We start from the raw sequence: 17,412 nt of genomic DNA on the forward strand, positions 1-17,412 counted from the left end.
TGATCTATTCCGTGAGGTGTGTGTGTGTGTGTGAGAGTGTGTGTGGAATTCATCTTCTGTGTTTTGATTACATTGGAGGGTGACTGACGGGCGAAGAGGAGCGATTCACCCACACGAGTGTGTTGTCAGCGCGATGGCGAGCGGCCCTTTCGCCACGCAGCTCTTCAATAAGCTGAGATCTTTGCCGTTTGAGATAAGGGAGGGGTGTGTGTGTGTGTGTGTGTGTGTGTGTGTGTCTCGGGGGAGGGGGGGTGATCAATAAGGTGATCAATGTTAATATTGGTCCGAGTTGGACGCGTAAAACAGCTGATGCAAGAAAAGGAAGATGAAAATCACATCCGTCAGTGGTTTGGGGTTGCATTTAATTTGAACACGCCAGTGTGTGTGTGTGTGTGTGTGTGTGTGTGCATGTGTGTGTGTGTGTGTGTGTGTGCGTCATCCAGCTGATGTTATTGCCTCACGTTGGCTCAAATCCTCCAGCAGCAATAAAGAAAAACATCTATATATGACCTATCCGTATCTTAGATGTTGAAATTATTCCCGGCTGGTGTGTGTGTGTGTGTGTGTGTGTGTGTGTGTGTGTGTGTGTGTGTGTGTGTGTGTGTGTGTGTGTGTGTTGGTGGGGTTCACAGAAGGGGGCGTATCTCAGGTTAACTGAAAGGGGATATCAGGGGAAATCACGATGTGAGAAGCAGAAAAGGCCGAACTGCCAAAAAAAAAGCGCTCGGAATTACGACATCTCCTGTCGAGCATTTGAACGCACCGCGAACGACAACCAATCACATTTTGACGTGATGACGGCCCGCTTGCCCGATCGACACCCGTGACATCGATTGATCGATCGATTGATCGATCGACACCCGAGGCTCGTTCGTTTATCCTCTTACCTCACGTTTTGAAGTCGGCCTTCGCTAACGACGCCGCCGCGCCAGGCGTTTCCTGGTAACCAACACCAATTTCACACGCCGCCAAGGACGTGACAGCAGCTTGCGTGAAATCCGTGTGTGTGTGTGTGTGTGTGTGTGTGTGTGTGTGAGTGTGAGATGCATGATGACTCAATCAGGAATCAATCTCAAGGGCTTCGGTTGCCACTTTCCGCTGTTTTTCCGCCGTTCTTGCACGCCAACGTCTGGGATTGACCCGCCGATCCCGAAAGCTCCCGATTATCCCAGGTAATCGGATTATCGGCGGCGCGTTAACACGCCACTCGTTTGCCGTTCTTAATTTCCCCTTATTTATTTCGTTATTTAGAGACCGATTAGAGGCCCGCCTCCCCTCCTCGGAAATCGGAAAAAAACGCTTCGGATTCCTTTTTCTCCGCCGTGTGTGAACGTTTCCTCCTCCTCGGGGGAGGAGGGGCTGGAAATGAGGATGAGGAGGATGCATAAATGATGAATGAGAGACAACCCACTCCTCTACCTTGGGTTAGCGGCGGACCGTGCTTTCGCATTAATGATTCCGACGAAGAGAAGAACGAAATGAAGACGAGGGAAGCGATTGAGAGAGAGAGAGAGGGAGAGTTTTTCGAGCGGTAAACCACATGGTCAGCAGTTCTTTCCATTCTTTATTTTCTTTATGTCGCAGCAACACTTGTACCGTAGTTTCCGCACTATAAGGCGCACCTAAAAGCCTTTCATTTTCTCAAAAACAGACAGTGCGCCTTATAATCAGATGCGCCTTATATATGGATCAATATCGGTTACCGTATTTTCACGACTATAAGGCGCACATAAAAGTCTTAGATTTTCTTCAAAATGTGCAGTGCGCCTTATAGTGCAGTGCGCCTTATAGTGCAGTGCGCCCTATAGTGGAGGGGTCACTGGTCTTCCATCTCCTCGACTTCCTTCATGTCCTGGAAGAAATGCTCTGACACACACACACACACACACACACACACACACACAGTCAAACACTGGCTGGAAAAACTCAATCCCAACTGTTGATTTTTGTAAACTGCGACGCTTCCATGCCGTCTCTACCAGAGAAACCTCTGGGGAGCTTCCAGGCCGCTGTCATGGAAATGCAGCTGTGGGTGAGCAGCCAATCACGGCTGACATCAAGGCAGAAGAGGCGGGGTTTAATCGGGTCGTGGGGCGGCGTATAAAAACATCCAACCACCTACGGGCGATGTAGTCTTCAGCGAACCTGACGACTGTTTTTGGACCAGAGCTGGGATCAGAACCTAGATCCTGGTCTCGCGGACCTTCGGAAGATGCTCCGATTGAAAAACGAACCGAATGTTTTGGTTTTGAAGGACTCAAACCTGCGAGAACCTCCGAACGTTCGGTCTCCCGTGTTTTCGTCTCGTCGCCCCGCCAACGATTGATGCCTCTCTTTGGTTTCTCAGGCGCAGCTTTCATGAAGAAGCGGGACTCCTAACGCCGCTGCAGAAGGGACCCTCGCCGACAAGCATGGGGTCACCATGGAAACCACTCCTCCTCCTCCTCCTCTCAGTCATCAGTGGCCTTTCAGGTAGGAGAATTCAGAACACATTTTTCACAGCTAATAAGATGTAATCCCGACGAATAATCTTTCCCGGAGCGGGAAGTCGTAGAGTGTCGTCTCGGGAGATGACGGGATGATGGAGCGATCCGTCGCCGGTCTCCGATTGGCCGAGGCCTTTCGGCGCTTGGTTCCGTCGGGCGTTAATACTGACTTTTCGTTACATTTATCCATTCATTTCTAATTTATTCTCACCGGCTTCCGACCGGTAAACAAACAGCCTCTCGGCTACGTCTGGCAGCTGTTAGCCTAAAGCTAACAGAGAAAACTTTAAGAAAAGGGGGGGAAATAATAAAACGAAGGGACGTTTTTCTAAACATCACAAAGGACGCTGGTCGTTCACCAACCAGTCAGGATTATAATGATATTTATAAAAACAATGAGAACTCCAGCACCAGAAATGTTGTCGTTGGACTAAAACAGGCGCTACAGTGGCGCCATAAAAAAACGCGGGTACGACAGCGAGTGTGAACAGAGGCGGACTGACCGCTTGGATTACGACGGCCGGTCGATTCCAAGAGGCTCTGGAAGCGAGTCGAAGTTCTCGTCCGTTGTTGTCGCGGTCGACCCGCCCGCCCATGCGTAGACGCGCTTCCTGTCCGATCGAGCGAGGAGCGCAGCGGCGCTCAGCGGTCGGCCATTGTTTTCGCCATCGACCCGACCTCACGTTGACTGCAATTGACCGCAACCTTATCCACTTTCCAAAGGGTTTTCATCGTCTCCATGGAGACGGAGGCCTTTCCAAATCTTTCCGTTTTGGCTTTTCGTTTTGAGTCATGCGGCCGGGGCCAAAAACGACGGCGTTTGGCGTGAATTAGCCGAAGCGGCAGCTGACGGGCTCAGATGAGCCGCTCCGGGTGTCGGGTGACTCACTTGGCGGCGCCGGCTCGCCAACCGGCTGCTCGCCTTCGGAGGTTGCGGCGTCCGTACCGGGATGGGGAGAGATTTATCGCTTCCCCCTTTTCCTGCCTGCTCTGGACTGCAATCCTGTGTGTGTGTGTGTGTGTGTGTGTGTGTGTGTGTGTGGTGGTCGGAGTTGAAGTGAGGAATGCACTTTCGCCGGCGTGTTAATTATTCATTTCCACCGATTTGTGCTGACGACGGAAAGTTAAGAGAGCCGAAAGTTCTGGAAGGGGGAGAGTCGCTCGGTGGCGCTCGAAGCAAAGCAGACCCTAATGCTTGGGGTCAGAGGTCAGGGGTCAGGGGTCAGGGGTCGGAAGTCACGGGGGGATGGAATTCCTGTCATAATTCTTGTTGAGCCTTTTCTGTGTGTTTTCTTGACATCAAAAGAAGCTGGTTAATTAAAACAGTATGTCTTTTTGATGCTGTTTTAATGGTGGGCGGCGGCGAGGGCGGGGGGGGGGGGGGGGGGCAAGAGGAGGGGCGGTTTGGGGGGGGTAACTCATTAGCTTAGTTTGTTCACCGGGGGGGCAACTATTGACCGACCGAGGGGGCGATAAAGATTGTAATGCCGCTAAATCCCCGCTGGGAAATTCACCACGATGTTCCTCGGGGACGACGGCGCCCGGCGGGGGACGGGGAACTGGACCGTACCACATCCCGGGCGGGGGAGGGGGGGGTCGGAAAGCCTCCGATAAGCAATAACTCAGCGAAGAAGCAACGCTACGTTTACGTCGTCGTAAACGGGATAAAGACGACCAGGGGCTACCAGGGGATGGCCGATGGAGATCTGAGTTTGCTTTGTGAGTTGTTCCATGAGGAAGTCATGCAGGCGCCAAAAAGGAGAACCCTGGCGGCGCCGTCGACCTCCGAAGTTCTTCTCAGGTCCATAAAGCCCGTCCAGTCACGTAACCGTAGGGGAACTCGAAACAGAATGGATGAAGGACAATTCAAATGAAGGCGCCGGCAAGTCGTGACCGGAGCTTTATTGAGCTAATCGAGACTCCCTTCGAGTTTATCAAGTTTACAAACCGAGTTAATTGGTTCCAGTTGAATCAATCCTGCCCATTGATTTCTTTTTTTTTATACCCAGGGAATCGCCATCGTCGTGATTGGCTGGCCCGCCTCGTTACCGCCGCCTCGGCCGTCTTCTCCCGCAGTTCACGGTTGGACGTGCTTTCTGTCGGGGACAAAATCGTCCTCTTTTTATGCTTATTCTTTAAAAGCAAGTCATTAAGTTCGCATTGGGCACTAGATTAATTATTAGTCCCTTTCCTGGTGTTTTGCAGCTCCTAGAACCGTTCCAGGAGCTCCGATGTTTCTCGATGCTCTCAGAGAGCAGAGGAACCACCTCAGTTCCTAGAACCAGGGCCTTTGAGTTCCAGGAGAACTCATATGACGTCAAATTGAAGGCCTGCGAGCCAATCGTGGCCCGCCACGTCGCGATCACGTCTGAAAAGGTCCGATTGTCTTAAAATAAATAAGTCAAACGCGTGCGTTGACGAATCAAGGAGAAAAAACGGTATGCCTTTTGCCTTACGAGGCAGCGTCGGTTGTCAAAGAGTACAATCTACGTCGGTGTTTCGACACCAGACCGGGAGCTAAGTATGCTAAAGTTCGCCTTCGAGAAAAACAACAAATTGTCCAAGAATTAAAAGCCAAACTATGATGGCAGCAGAATGTGTTCGCAAAAGCCGCGTCCAAAAAAAAAAAAAAAAGCTGCTGCAGTGAAAGCTAGCTTTGCAAAAGAGCAACTCGTAAACATCATGTTTTACATCGATGCGAATGCAAATGTAACATTTTGGATTTGAATGAGTCATAAATTCAGTTATTTAACATTAAGGAGTAGTTACATTTATTTTACAGTGACCCTTTGAGGGCGACCGTGATGCTGATGTGATACTTTTTGCAGAGTGCCGTTTTTAAAAACTACTGTGGTCGCTGGTCAGATGTTTTCTCAAGACAAAATATCCAGAATCATCGAAAGACGGATCGGCAAAGAAGTCCGAGCTTTTCTAGTCTGCTTCTACCGGGAGGCTCGCAGAGAAACATTAACATTTTGTCCAAAAAAAGTCTGAAACTAGCTAGCTAGTGGCTAACGGGGTTCTTCTGAACTGTCGTATCTTATGGACCAAACCGTCTTCTCTACCTTGTTGTGCTCGCGTCTTCTCCTTCTTCTTTGGTGGTTGTTTTTGAGCGCGTCTCACCCGTCTTTACCTAAAACTAAAAGGTTCCCCTAGGCTACTTCCCGGAACTGATCTCGAGCCGGATGTTTTTCCGTCCGAAAGCTACTACGGCCGTTCCCACCTCAATTTGCGACCCTGAACATGCACGTCTGAAACAAAAAAAAAAAGCTTTAGCACGGGAACTTTCGCCCGCCACCTTCAGCCGCAACGGCTGGTTTCAGTTTCAAAGAGCTAAACGCCCTTCCGGAAGGTCAGTTTTTACATTTTTTCAAAACGCCAGGGTTGCACTTAATGTGTCTCTATTTGCACGTTTACCGAAGAGTCCGCATCGGAAAAAGAAATCAAATTTGTATCCAGCGTTGACCCTGAGTGGAGTCGCCTCGATAACATTTTATTTATCTCTTAAAAAGAAAGACGGAATGAACAAAATACGAACGACATTTAAAAAGAAAAAAAAAAACAGAAGAAAAATAGATTTATTCGGGCCAAAGCACCAACTGCCGCCTCATCTGTTAATTTTCCGTGCGATTGGAACCGTCGAAAGGTCAGCGGGCGCGAGCGTCCGAAATCCGGCAATCGGAATTAAAAAACAAAAAACCAACCGGGAGCGATGTTTTTGTTCTCCCCGGCCTCCACCAGCGGGTGGGAGGTTTTCGATGAGATCGTCAGAACGCCGCCGGTTTATTGACGATCGATTGAAGCCCCGCCTCCTCTTTCAGATCAGATCCCGCTGGATCCGGAAAGCTACCCGTAGCTTAGAGGACTTCGGAAAGATTTCACCCGACACGTGCGCACATCGAAAGACGAGTTATTGGTCTCAGACCGGGATCTCGCTGGATTCTTTCGGCAGTTTCTTCCCTCCGTGCCGTGTTTTATTTCCACGGGAACCTGCAGAGCCTCCGCTAGCTCACGCATCACATCTCCATCTCTTTATTTTCTTATCCTTGTTTTCGGTTGTCCCTTCTTATCTGTGTTGTTGTTGTTTATTTGTGGAAGTCTTTTGCTTTCTTTTAACTGTCTCTTTAGTTTGATTTAAACTTCTTGTACTATAATACTGTTTACGCTGCTGTGTCAGTAAAGGAGATCTTATCTGGACGTGGTCCAAGCCTACATCTTCGCCATCCGCTCCGAAACTGAAAGACTTTGGATAATATCAAACATGTGTGATATCGTCGAAATCCCAAGATTAGGAAAAGACTGATCGGATTATCGCCTTTTACTTTACGACCGAAACGAGACTCCGGTGAGACTCCTTTGGTTTTTTTCCTCCAACCGGTGATGGAGGCACTTCCCTTCCCTCGCTTGACTTCCGACCGACCGAAAGCGCCGTGTGTCGGTCGTCCATCGGTTTCGCCTTCCGCCATCTTTCTGGACGCTCCGCGCCGATCGGGACGTCCTTCGCCGATAAACGCCGTCTCTGTCGGCGACGGTTTCCCGTTTTGTCCGAGCTCATTTATTGGTAGTTTGATCGCGTTCCATCTCCGTAAAGACATATTGATATTGTCGTAGAGAAACGAGAGGACCGATCCGATAATCACCTTAAAGAGAAGCCGTAGAATTCCTAAAAAAAATCACTTTTTTGTCCGAAAACAGTTCGGAAATACTCTTCGACGGGCAGCGGCCAATCCCGACACTGGGGTGAGATGAGAGGCGGGGCTTAAGCCTGTCAATCACAGTGTATCAGTACTCCACCTGCTTTTCCCCGAGAAAAAAATTCTGAAATTTCCTCTCTTTCGGGGTGTCCTGTTTTATTTCCCGCTCCGCCGCCGGCTTTATTCGAACGCCGTTTTCCCGGGAGGCCATTTTTCTCCTGATTGAGCCGCGCCGCCGCTCAGGGGGCTTCAATCCGGCGTCTCCGCGGCTACCTCCGAGGTGTCTCGATATTAAAAGCGGGGTTGCCCGGGGAACCAGGCGCCGCATAAGAGATGCACGGAGTCACTTTCACCAAGGGCGAAAGAGTCGCGCTCCGGAAGCGCGTTTGGCGGCGGCGGCGAGCGGATTCGCCATTTGTATGCGCGGCACGCCGGCGGGCCACGCCATGAATATTTCGCAGTAATGTATGAAGTTTTCATAAAAAGTCACCGGCTCCCCGACGCCACCGAGGTCGGCCGTGATTACCGGAGTCCTTGGTGTTAAAGAATCCCAAATGACTGAACCCGTGCCGGGCAACAGCGGAATAAATCTGGGAGGAGGAGTCGCCGGAGCGCCGAGGGGTGATTATCGATTCCTCCCAACGCTCCTGCAGGGGTTTATCCTCCTGATTACAATGATTTCCTTCTCTCTCTCTCGCTTTCTATCGCTCTTTCTCTTTTTGTCAGCTGGGTAAGCCTGCACTTGTTACCTCTCCAGATGCCTCCTGGATGAAGGGGATTCTTTTTTTGGGGGTTGACAAAGCAGAGCAGCGGTTAGCGCTAGCGCAGCGAGAAGGTACCCCGTTCTTTTTCCCACCGGAGTCCATTCTGTGTGGGGTTTCCACGTTCTCCGAGCGAGGTTCCTCAGGGTTCTCCGGGTTCCTCCCACACTCCCAAAAACATGCAGGAGGTCCTCTGGAATACGTACTCTATTGCACGACTTGACATTTTGCACCACCATCCAAGATCGCCTTGATTTCACTCTTAACTTAGTTATTTCCTGTTACATGTTGTCTGTTTAGCAGCGTTAACCAAAGCAAATTCCTTGTAGTTGGAAAATGACTTGGCGATTAAAGTAATTCTGATTCTGATTGGAAAAATTGCCAACATGTGTGAATGAGAGAGGGAATGGTTGTTGGTATATATATTTTTTAATACATTTTTACTACTATATATATGTATGTATATATGTATTGAAATATATATATATATATACATAGTACAATATACTATGCTATTTCTCCTATATATATGTATATATCTATGTAGAATAGACAGTATGGATGAATGAATGCATTTCTTTTAAATTGGCATCTATTTTGCTGTACATGTACTTTAATATCCATCCAACAAAAATGTATAGATATTTAATGGTTATATATATATATATATATATATTATACTATGTATGTACAACAGACAGTATAAGAATAAGAATAAGAACAACTTTATTTATCCCGAAGGAAATTGTTGTGCCAGAGTTTCAAGTAACACATAACAATAATAAATAATAGTAGGAAGGAGGGAGAATAAGAAATACAAATAAAACTACAAAGTGTCAAAGTCAAGGCTATAAAGTGTTTTAAGGTCTTAAAAAGTACAAAGATTTGAATGGATGGATGGATGAATGCTTTTGTTGTTTAAAAAATGCATCTATTCAAATGTATATGTATTAAATAGTTTCCTACTACTACAACTCTTACCAGTAGTGCTAATTGTATTATCAGTGCATAAATATACATATATATATATATATATATATATATATATATATGTTAATTCTGTTTATGACTATTGGTAGTGTTAGTTGTAAAAAGAACAGTCACCTTGGGGAGTTTTCATTCATTCATTAATTGAACTGCATCTAAATTATTGATGCTAATTATTAAATTTACCAAAAAAAAACCCTCCGTTATTAGCTTACTCATTATCAAGAGGTTGCGCAGCCAATCAGATCAGACTCTGGGGCTGTCAATCAAATCGGGGGACAATTTTCAATTCCATTTTTGGAGCGAGAACCCATGCAAGAACCCAAATCCTCCATCGTAGCGGTTCCTGGATTCTGGTTGAATCTTCTCAACGGACGACGAGCTCCTCCGGCCCACCGCAGAGAAGAGGACCTTTGTTGCCGTGGCGGCAGCTTCCTGCCCTGCCTGTTGCCATTGGCAACGCAGTCAGTCATAAACGGCCTCCTTTTTTATCCGTCGGGCTCCATCCCAGACCCCCGCTCTGCACCGAGAGACGTTTAAAGAGCGGCGCCGCCCATTTTGGATCAATTAATGGACGTCAGCCAGACGTCCGTCCGTCCCGTCACGACATTCCGGATGACTCAGCGTCCGTTACCTTTCAGAGGCGGCGCTCCGGACGGCCGCTTCGCTCGGTACGCAGCCTGAACGGATGTCTGCTGGATAAAAAAAAAAGAAAAAAACAAGTAAAAATAAAATAAATCTCGTGTCTGAAGCCGCCGTGACGCCAAATCCGCGGGTCTCGAAACGTCCCGAATCCCTCGCTTTTATTCTAGATCACTAAATTCGTCTTTTCATTAGCGGTTAGCGGTTAGCGCCTCCGCCTCGCAACAGGAAGGTCTCCTCCGACAGTCCAAAAAAATGTTCACTGGAGGTTCATTGGAGACTCTGGATCGTCCAGATGGTTGTATGTCACCTTAGATATTGAATAGATGAATGTTTTATGGTCGGCTCAGCTTTAAAAGAAATGACGAAACGAGGATCAGATTCGTTCGCTTGCGGGAGATTAGCCTGGAAGTTAGCTAGCAGTTGTATCCGTTTGTGGAGGTTCGTCTTGAAGGTCACGTTGTGAAGATGTCACGTCATTTCCCAGACGAGTGAATGGTTGGATGTCTCTACATGAGGACCTGTGATTGGTCCAGGGGGAACCCCGCCTCTCGTCCAATGGCAGCCGGGATAGCGCCTCCCCCGTGTGACCCTTAGCGCAGGCTAAGCAGTGTAGCTAACAAATGAATGAATAAATGAATGATTCATTGATTTTCGTTGAAAGCAGCTCCTGCTACAAGTGCGGAATAACAAAACTAGAACTGTATGGAAATAAAGGATAAAATAACGTATAGTGGAAATAAAATGTTACAAAAGCATTAAAGATCACAATAAATCCAAAAGTATAAAGTTAAAGGTATGCAAAAATGTATGTGACGTATATTTACAAGTACATGTGTGTGATTCCTTGTAGTAATTGTATGCATAAGTCAGGGTTGTTGTAAAAGAAAATAGTAAAATATTTATTATATTATATATACAGTAAAATATTTATTGCACAGAGAACAATGGAACTATTGCACATTCGGTCCACAAGATTTCTTGCACGTGATGACTCCTAGATTTGTTCCAAATGCTAAATATAATGCTAAATATAAATATAATGCAGCATTTTCCAACGCCATGTACGGATTGATTTGTAACATGTGTCCCAGTTATTTTCATCCCCCGTCCTTTTGGGGTCATAGATAAATTAAAAATAACAATGCCAATAAGGGTCCGATCAAATTCACTCTTAAGATAAGATAATCCTTATCGATCCCCATCTGGGAAATTCCTTTGTCACAGCAGCGTCAGCGTTATAATGTCAAAAATGAATAAAATAATATGAATAAATATAAATAGAGAGACAAGCTAAAATAATCCCCCTTCTGCTAATCTAATCTAAAAGGCGGCGACTCGCAGCATCCCAGCGGTGAGAGGGCGGGGGTGGCGGGCACTTGGAACGGCCCGGGCGTGATGTATGGATCGTTCCATCTGTAAAGATATTCCGCCGAATAAATGTTCTCAAGCATAATCAGCCTCAGTCAATATAATCTCCCCGTGAAGGTCTCCATTAATCTGGCGGGCTGCGGCTAATCATTTCCGTCTACTTGAGCCCCCGCCAGCGTCTCACCTACTTACTGTGTGTTATTCTAATTAATTCTTCACGCCGCCGTCCGGAGGCTGCAGACGAGCGCCCCGTCTGCGCTTCCGATCTTCTCCGGCCCGGACGCCCATCCCCCCCCCTCCCCCTCCTCCTCCTCCTCGCCGCCGGTAGCGGCTAGCTGGCGACGTCGTTCGCAAACGGCGGCGTGGCAGGTGCGGGACGTTCTCCCCGTGTCTTAGCGCCCGCGGGGAAAAGACCGGGATCAGCGGGATCTGCAGGGGTCGGTGCTCTTATCAGACAAGACTGGCGGCGCCGCTAGTCAAACAAACAAAAGAGACTTTGAGGTTTTAGAGCGCTACGTTTGTCAGGGTTTAGCCTTAGCTCGGGCTGTTATTTTCTCCGGAGGCGGCGAGCGGGAGGGGGGGGTTGACCTTTTGAAAACACACAATGTCACATGAGACGATGCAAAGCGGCGTTCCTGGAATACGGCGGCGTTAAACAACACGGAGACACTTCGGATGGTTTGCCTTTCGGCCCTTTGGGGCGACCTTTTACCCATCGGGGTCTTTGGAAAGCCGAAATCGGCCTCGATTTACAAAATACCCCTCCCATAACCGCTGCGATTGTCAACAGAAGATGCAGCGGGTTAAAAGTTATTTTCTCTTTTATCTTTTCTTTTATCTCACTTATCAAAGGATTTGGACTGAATCCAAAATTCCAGAAAAAAAAAAAAACCTTCTCCCCCCGGGCCGACTCTTGATTCGAATCCAAAAATCACAACCGGCTCGGTAGCCGCGGGGTAAATCGTCAAATCGGCGAGATAGCATGCTAGCTAGCGCCTCCGATGAAATAACTGGTCGCTTTAGCGTCGGTTTTCAAGTCGTTTCAATTATTTTTTCCTCTTCATTTCTTCTTTATCGTCCCCCAAAGACATCAAGTTGCTTCTATTTCTTCCAGCGCAAGCTAAACGTGCAGCTACGCTACATCATTTTTATTCCATTTCCTTTCCTCCAGGTGTCCGTAGCTCATATGTGTGAGATTTATGTTTCCCGAAACGTCTTCGAGGACTGAAATACGCCGGCAAAGTTGCCGTATTTGCAGTTAAATCTTGTTTTTTGTTAAAGCGCCCAGGGCAAAGCTAAGCTCCCGCTGCTAGCTTCTTCCATAGCAGGCATGTAGCCCCTCCTCCCCTCAGCCCTGTTCAAGACCAAGAATGCTATCTATCTGCAGCAGTATCCCCGCGGCGCACCTGACTAATGCCCGGCTCCATCAAGAGAGACGGGCCGGTATTTATGCGCGAGGCACGGCGGCTCGCTCCATGCATTATTCAAAAATCAATCTGCTAATGTATAGGTGTACCCGGCCTTTTAAGGGGAACATGTTTAGCGCACCTGTGATTCATTTAGAGACAGACGACTGACCTTTTACGCTCCGCACGTGACTCCTCGTCAGGATAATGTACCCCTAATACAAATCCGTGGCAAGGAAGCGGCTGGTTTACAAATGCGCCCGACACAATTTTGTTGTAAAACTCTTTTATTACCCGCTGTTGTGGTATTTTTTCCAGGCAGATTTTTATTTCTACGGCGCCAACTCCCAACACGGCTGTCTGATGACACTTCCCAATGTGTCCGACGGGCGACCGAAACCCAAAATTAGGTGACCCAAACCAGCGCTAGGTGACAGAAGCGAGGAAACAACTCCTTTTTGGCAACGCGGAACCTCAGACAGATCCCAGCCCTTCGGAGTGTGATAGCAAGTGTGATGCTAATAATAGCAATCGCGCCAACGGTTACATGCTAGTAGCTGAAATGATACAATAAAAGGCTGACCTGAAGAAGGCTTTTTGATGAGAAGTGAAACTTCTTCAAGCGAGGACATTCAAATCCAGTTGCCGTGAAACAATTTTGACAATTAGCTTAAATCGTTTGTTCATTAATAGCGTGTAGCCACGACCCCTGGGAACGCGCGAGATGGACTCTGGAGAAGATATGAGGGTGCTATCATGCGCTGAAGAAGGGACATGAGTGCAGGATATCATGGCACAGCAGAGTACACCTATGGCAACATAACAAGGTGCTAGCCTAGCGCTAACTAGCTCAAAAGGTTTCAAGCCTAGGAAGCACGAGTAGCCTTGTGTCCTGGGAGCGTGGAGATCCTGTTAGATGGTGGGGTTCCAAGAGTTCTTTGAGATCTTTTGGCACAGAAGAACCCGAGTGGACGAGATTCTGCTCGACCGGAATGGACCTTCTCATCCAGATGCGTGAGGAGTTGCAAAGGAGTGACATTATCGCCTGTGCTAGCGGTTGTATTTTCATTTTCATGCGCGCCCCGGACTGAGGCTTTCTTTTTATTATTTTTTTTAAAACCAGCGCAGGGTCCAGAAGCAGGGAATCTCCAGCTGTTTTATCTGATGAAGGCCCAGCTGTCGGCGTCATGGGGGCCTGGAGACGAGGCCGCCGGGCCGCCGTGCAGGGCAGCGACGACAGAGATAGAGAGGGCTCGTCGCTAATTAACTTGATCCTGTTAAAGAGATGACAATTGCCCCCAAATTTAATTTAGCTAGTGGCGGAGAATGGCGGCGCTGGGGGGTTAAAGCGAATTGTCTGGCTTTTATTTTGGCGGATATCCCTGCTCTTACGTCCTCTTTAGCTCATTTTTGTAACCGAATACATCAGCTGTATTGTTATTATTATTGTCAATCCAGATGTGCTAGGTTCATTAGAGCCATTAATTCAGTTCTCATTTAGCTTTTTTGATTCAACGTCACTTCATTTGAAATAGAAAATACAGAGTAAACTGCCAATTAGTTTCCTCGTCGATGCTCGGCTGGGTTGAAATTCTTCTCGGGGATCCCGCTGTGGAACGTGGCTTCGGCAGAAATCCCTCGGTAGTGACGTTTTGGGTTCTCCAGACAGTTGCCGAAGCGAAAACAGGAAGGTTGATGAGGTAACAAGAAGGTGCGAGGTTCGAGCCTCCGATCAACGGACTCTTGGTCAGAATCCAAAAATTGCCAGAGGCTCGATAGCCGCAGGGTAAACCGTCAAATTGGCAAGCTAGCATGCTAGCTAGCTTCTCCAATGAAAGGGTTCTTTCCCATGTTCTCCTGCAAGACTTCTATCCAGGTTCTTTTCCCTGAGTTCTCTGGATTGAGTTGCACAAAGCGGTCAGTTGGTTCCTAAATACTGTCAATAAGCGAGCGCACGATTGGATGGTTCCATCGGTGGGGCCTGAGACCGACTCATCCGATTGGCTCCCGACCCGATGTAGATGACGGATGAGTGAGAGGGCGATTTGTTACATTTCTCTGGTTTAAACCGCTAACCCTGCGATTGACAGGTCCTTTAGCTCCGCCCCTCAGCCCGGCGCCGGGCTGTGATTGGCTCCCCTGTGTGCGATACCAGCGGCGGAGACGGCAGAATAAAGGTATATCTGACCTACTGATCTAATTGGCTGCAAGTTTTCCGAAGAGCTTCGTTGTTTTATTTTATTTGATTTCGTTTTTCAGCCGCGGGGTTCGACTGCACTCCTCACACGCACGTATTTAGTCTCCTGGCAACAAACCCGCCGTTCCGCTTGCATCTGTTAACATGCCGGTTATCAGTTTGAGGAGCAAAACACTTAAGTAGAAGACAAGTGTGTGTGTGTGTGTGTGTGTGTGTGTGTGTGTGTGTGTTGCATCTGGCCCCTGAACGTCTCCATCCAAAGTGAGTTATTAATGGTGTAGGGAAAAATAAAAAATGAAAACAAAAAATCAATTTTGAATGTGATAAAGTTTTCAAAGGATAAAGATACACAATCCCAGCAGAAATCGATTTTCCTTCCACCTCTGCACATGGCCGCGCTGGCGGCGGTCGCCCGGCAGCCGACCTCCGGGCCGCCTCTGGGATTTTGCCGGATTTGCTCGGTTTTTGTTTCCCAAGCCGAGGTTTTTCCAGCTCGGTCATGACGATGATGAGGACGCCGCTCGTCGAGCGTCGGTTTGGCGACCGAAGGAGGAAGCAGCTGAAGTCGCAACGGCGGTCGAGACGCTTTCAGAAGCGTCTGGTACAAGAATGCGCCTTTGGAAAGTTGAGGAAAGATCATACGAAGTCTAGCGTGCCTTGTTTGCTGATGGACTCCACATCGGTGAGACGTAAACAACCGCTTCGGTTCAGGACTCTCGTTCTTCCGAAGACAGCAATGTTCCAAGAATGCAGGGATGTTCTTGTGAAGAGATCTCATCCTGTCCAGATCGTCACTGGACCACCGGCACATGTACAACTGTCTCTCAAGACAGGTCAACTCGTGCTTGCCCGCTGAACTATCCGCACCCTCGGACTCGCCTGGATTGGTCCACGACTGACACCAGGTGATTTCTGTCCGAGCCTCAACGCGGGTGAATGAACGGACATTTTTGTTTTTACAACAATCCCCCCATTAGCCTTTGTCCCTCTGCTCCTCAGGTGAGCTACCCGGAGTCTTGACTGTGTCCCAATGACGTAGTCATTAGCATAACAAGCCCAGTTGAACCCAGTCGCCACCCGGTGATGTATACCCGAGCATAACGTACCCCATTTGACACCATCGCCTCCCAAAGACGCACACATTAGCATAAGGAACCCTGATCATCACCCCAAGAAGCATACCCATTAGCATACCATTCAACCAAATGACTACCCAACACCGATCGCATGAGCATAACTGACCCCATTTAAACAAATGGCCTCCCATAGATGCATACATTAAATAACCAGACCTATTCAACCAAATTGCAACCCAAAGACACGCACATCTTTTTATTTTTAGCCTCTCGCTATCATATGGAACGCAGTAATTGCCTCCCCTCCTTGTATTGATAACTGTTTTGCAGCTGACAAGTCCCCAGGGGCCTGTAATTATTCCTGGGTTTTGTTCACTTCTTCACGTTGGAGGGCCAGACCACCCGCTAACTGCCCTTCCAGAACCCCCGCCGAGCACCAAGCGAGCAGCGTTTATATTTATTTTTCTTTTTTCTAACACACCGTGAATGGTAACATCACTCCCGCATCGTGTATAGATTTAGCCTTGTCTGCTTCACAATTTAAAAAAACAAGAGAATTATAACCGCCGCCTCAGGTACCGCTACACTTCCAAAGAATCGGGACACCTAGCGAGAACTACACAATGGTTCTCCAGAGAGTTCTAGAGAGGTGGCTCAGGAGCATCCAAAAATACAGAAATCAGCACAACAAATGCAACCTAAGGACCGAACACCAAGACACAAGATGGAGCGTAACTGGACGGCCCTACACCGGAGGAACCACCTCTTCTAGTCAGCACTCCACAGTCCACCTACACCTGAAGGACAGGGGTCGCACTGCAATGTGACAGCAATGTCCAAATTCTGGCTCGAGAAGACATGTGGTTCCAGGGAGGGGTCAAAGAGGCCATTCTTGTCAAAGTGGAAGGACACAACCTTTAGGCCCAAGTGAACAAGCAGGCTTCTTTGGTTTGGCACAATTTGCCTTATTTTTCGCATTATAAGGCGCACTTAAAATCCTTATATTTTCTCCAAAATAGTCCATGCTATTTTCACTAATTATGTAGCACTGGAATATAACGATTATCCGACCTCGCACTAACTTCAGGTGTCCGCTATCACCGCCAACCATGAGCTAATCAGAGAAAAGAACGTAGTCCGCTTACCTCCGCTACTTTTTGTACTAGCGGTACGTACTGTGCTTCAAGATAATATTACTGTACATTTGTGTGTGTGAGGACCCCCCAAAAAAGACAAATGATGTTAAGAGACGAAGCAGAATTCAAAGTCAATCAGTCACGCAGTAGTTGATGGGAAAAGAATTCAACATTTATGAATCAATGGTATGGAAGTGGAGGGAGCGAGCAGATGAACTGCGCCATGTAAAGAAGACCAAACATATCCCGAAGGAACAAAGCGAGATAAATGGGATGAATAAGTTCGACCGTTTTGTTTAGTTTTGTATACCGTACGTTTCATCATGCGCCTTATAACTCGGTGCGCCTCATGTATGACAATGGACCCGTTCATTGCCCTTCTATGTGTTGCACCTTATGGTCCGCAAAATACGGTACACCTTAGCTTCCCAGTTTCCTTTTCAGAGTCCAACTCGCGAGGGTTTTCTGAGATTCATTCGTTCCCCAAACGGCACTCGTTTGCATAACAATCCCGTTCAACCTGGTTTCTGTGAAAACAAGACACCCAGTGACTCCGTGAACTTTGACCCACAGTTATCTCCAACCCCGGCCCCAGCAGGTACAAACCAGAAACAGAAGAAGCCTCCGGGATGAAGAGGAGGAACATTCATGAGGAG

At 47.9% G+C, this 17,412-nt stretch overlaps 1 protein-coding gene across 1 annotated transcript in view; it reads left to right on the plus strand.

Annotated features, from left to right (window-relative positions):
• cntn5 (contactin 5) overlaps positions 1 to 17,412 on the plus strand; it is a 119,742-nt gene that overhangs the window by 32,868 nt on the left and 69,462 nt on the right. The window contains exon 2 of the mRNA XM_086164245.1: positions 2,348 to 2,472. Within this exon, the coding sequence (XP_086020371.1) occupies positions 2,412 to 2,472 (61 nt within the window). The 5' untranslated portion in view covers positions 2,348 to 2,411. The remainder of the gene's footprint in view (positions 1 to 2,347; positions 2,473 to 17,412) is intronic.

This window comes from Fistularia commersonii, chromosome 18, assembly GCF_037954325.1.
Source record: "Fistularia commersonii isolate RoL2024-O1a breed Wild chromosome 18, RoL_Fcom_v1.0, whole genome shotgun sequence".
In the NCBI taxonomy this organism is placed as follows: domain Eukaryota; kingdom Metazoa; phylum Chordata; class Actinopteri; order Syngnathiformes; family Fistulariidae; genus Fistularia; species Fistularia commersonii.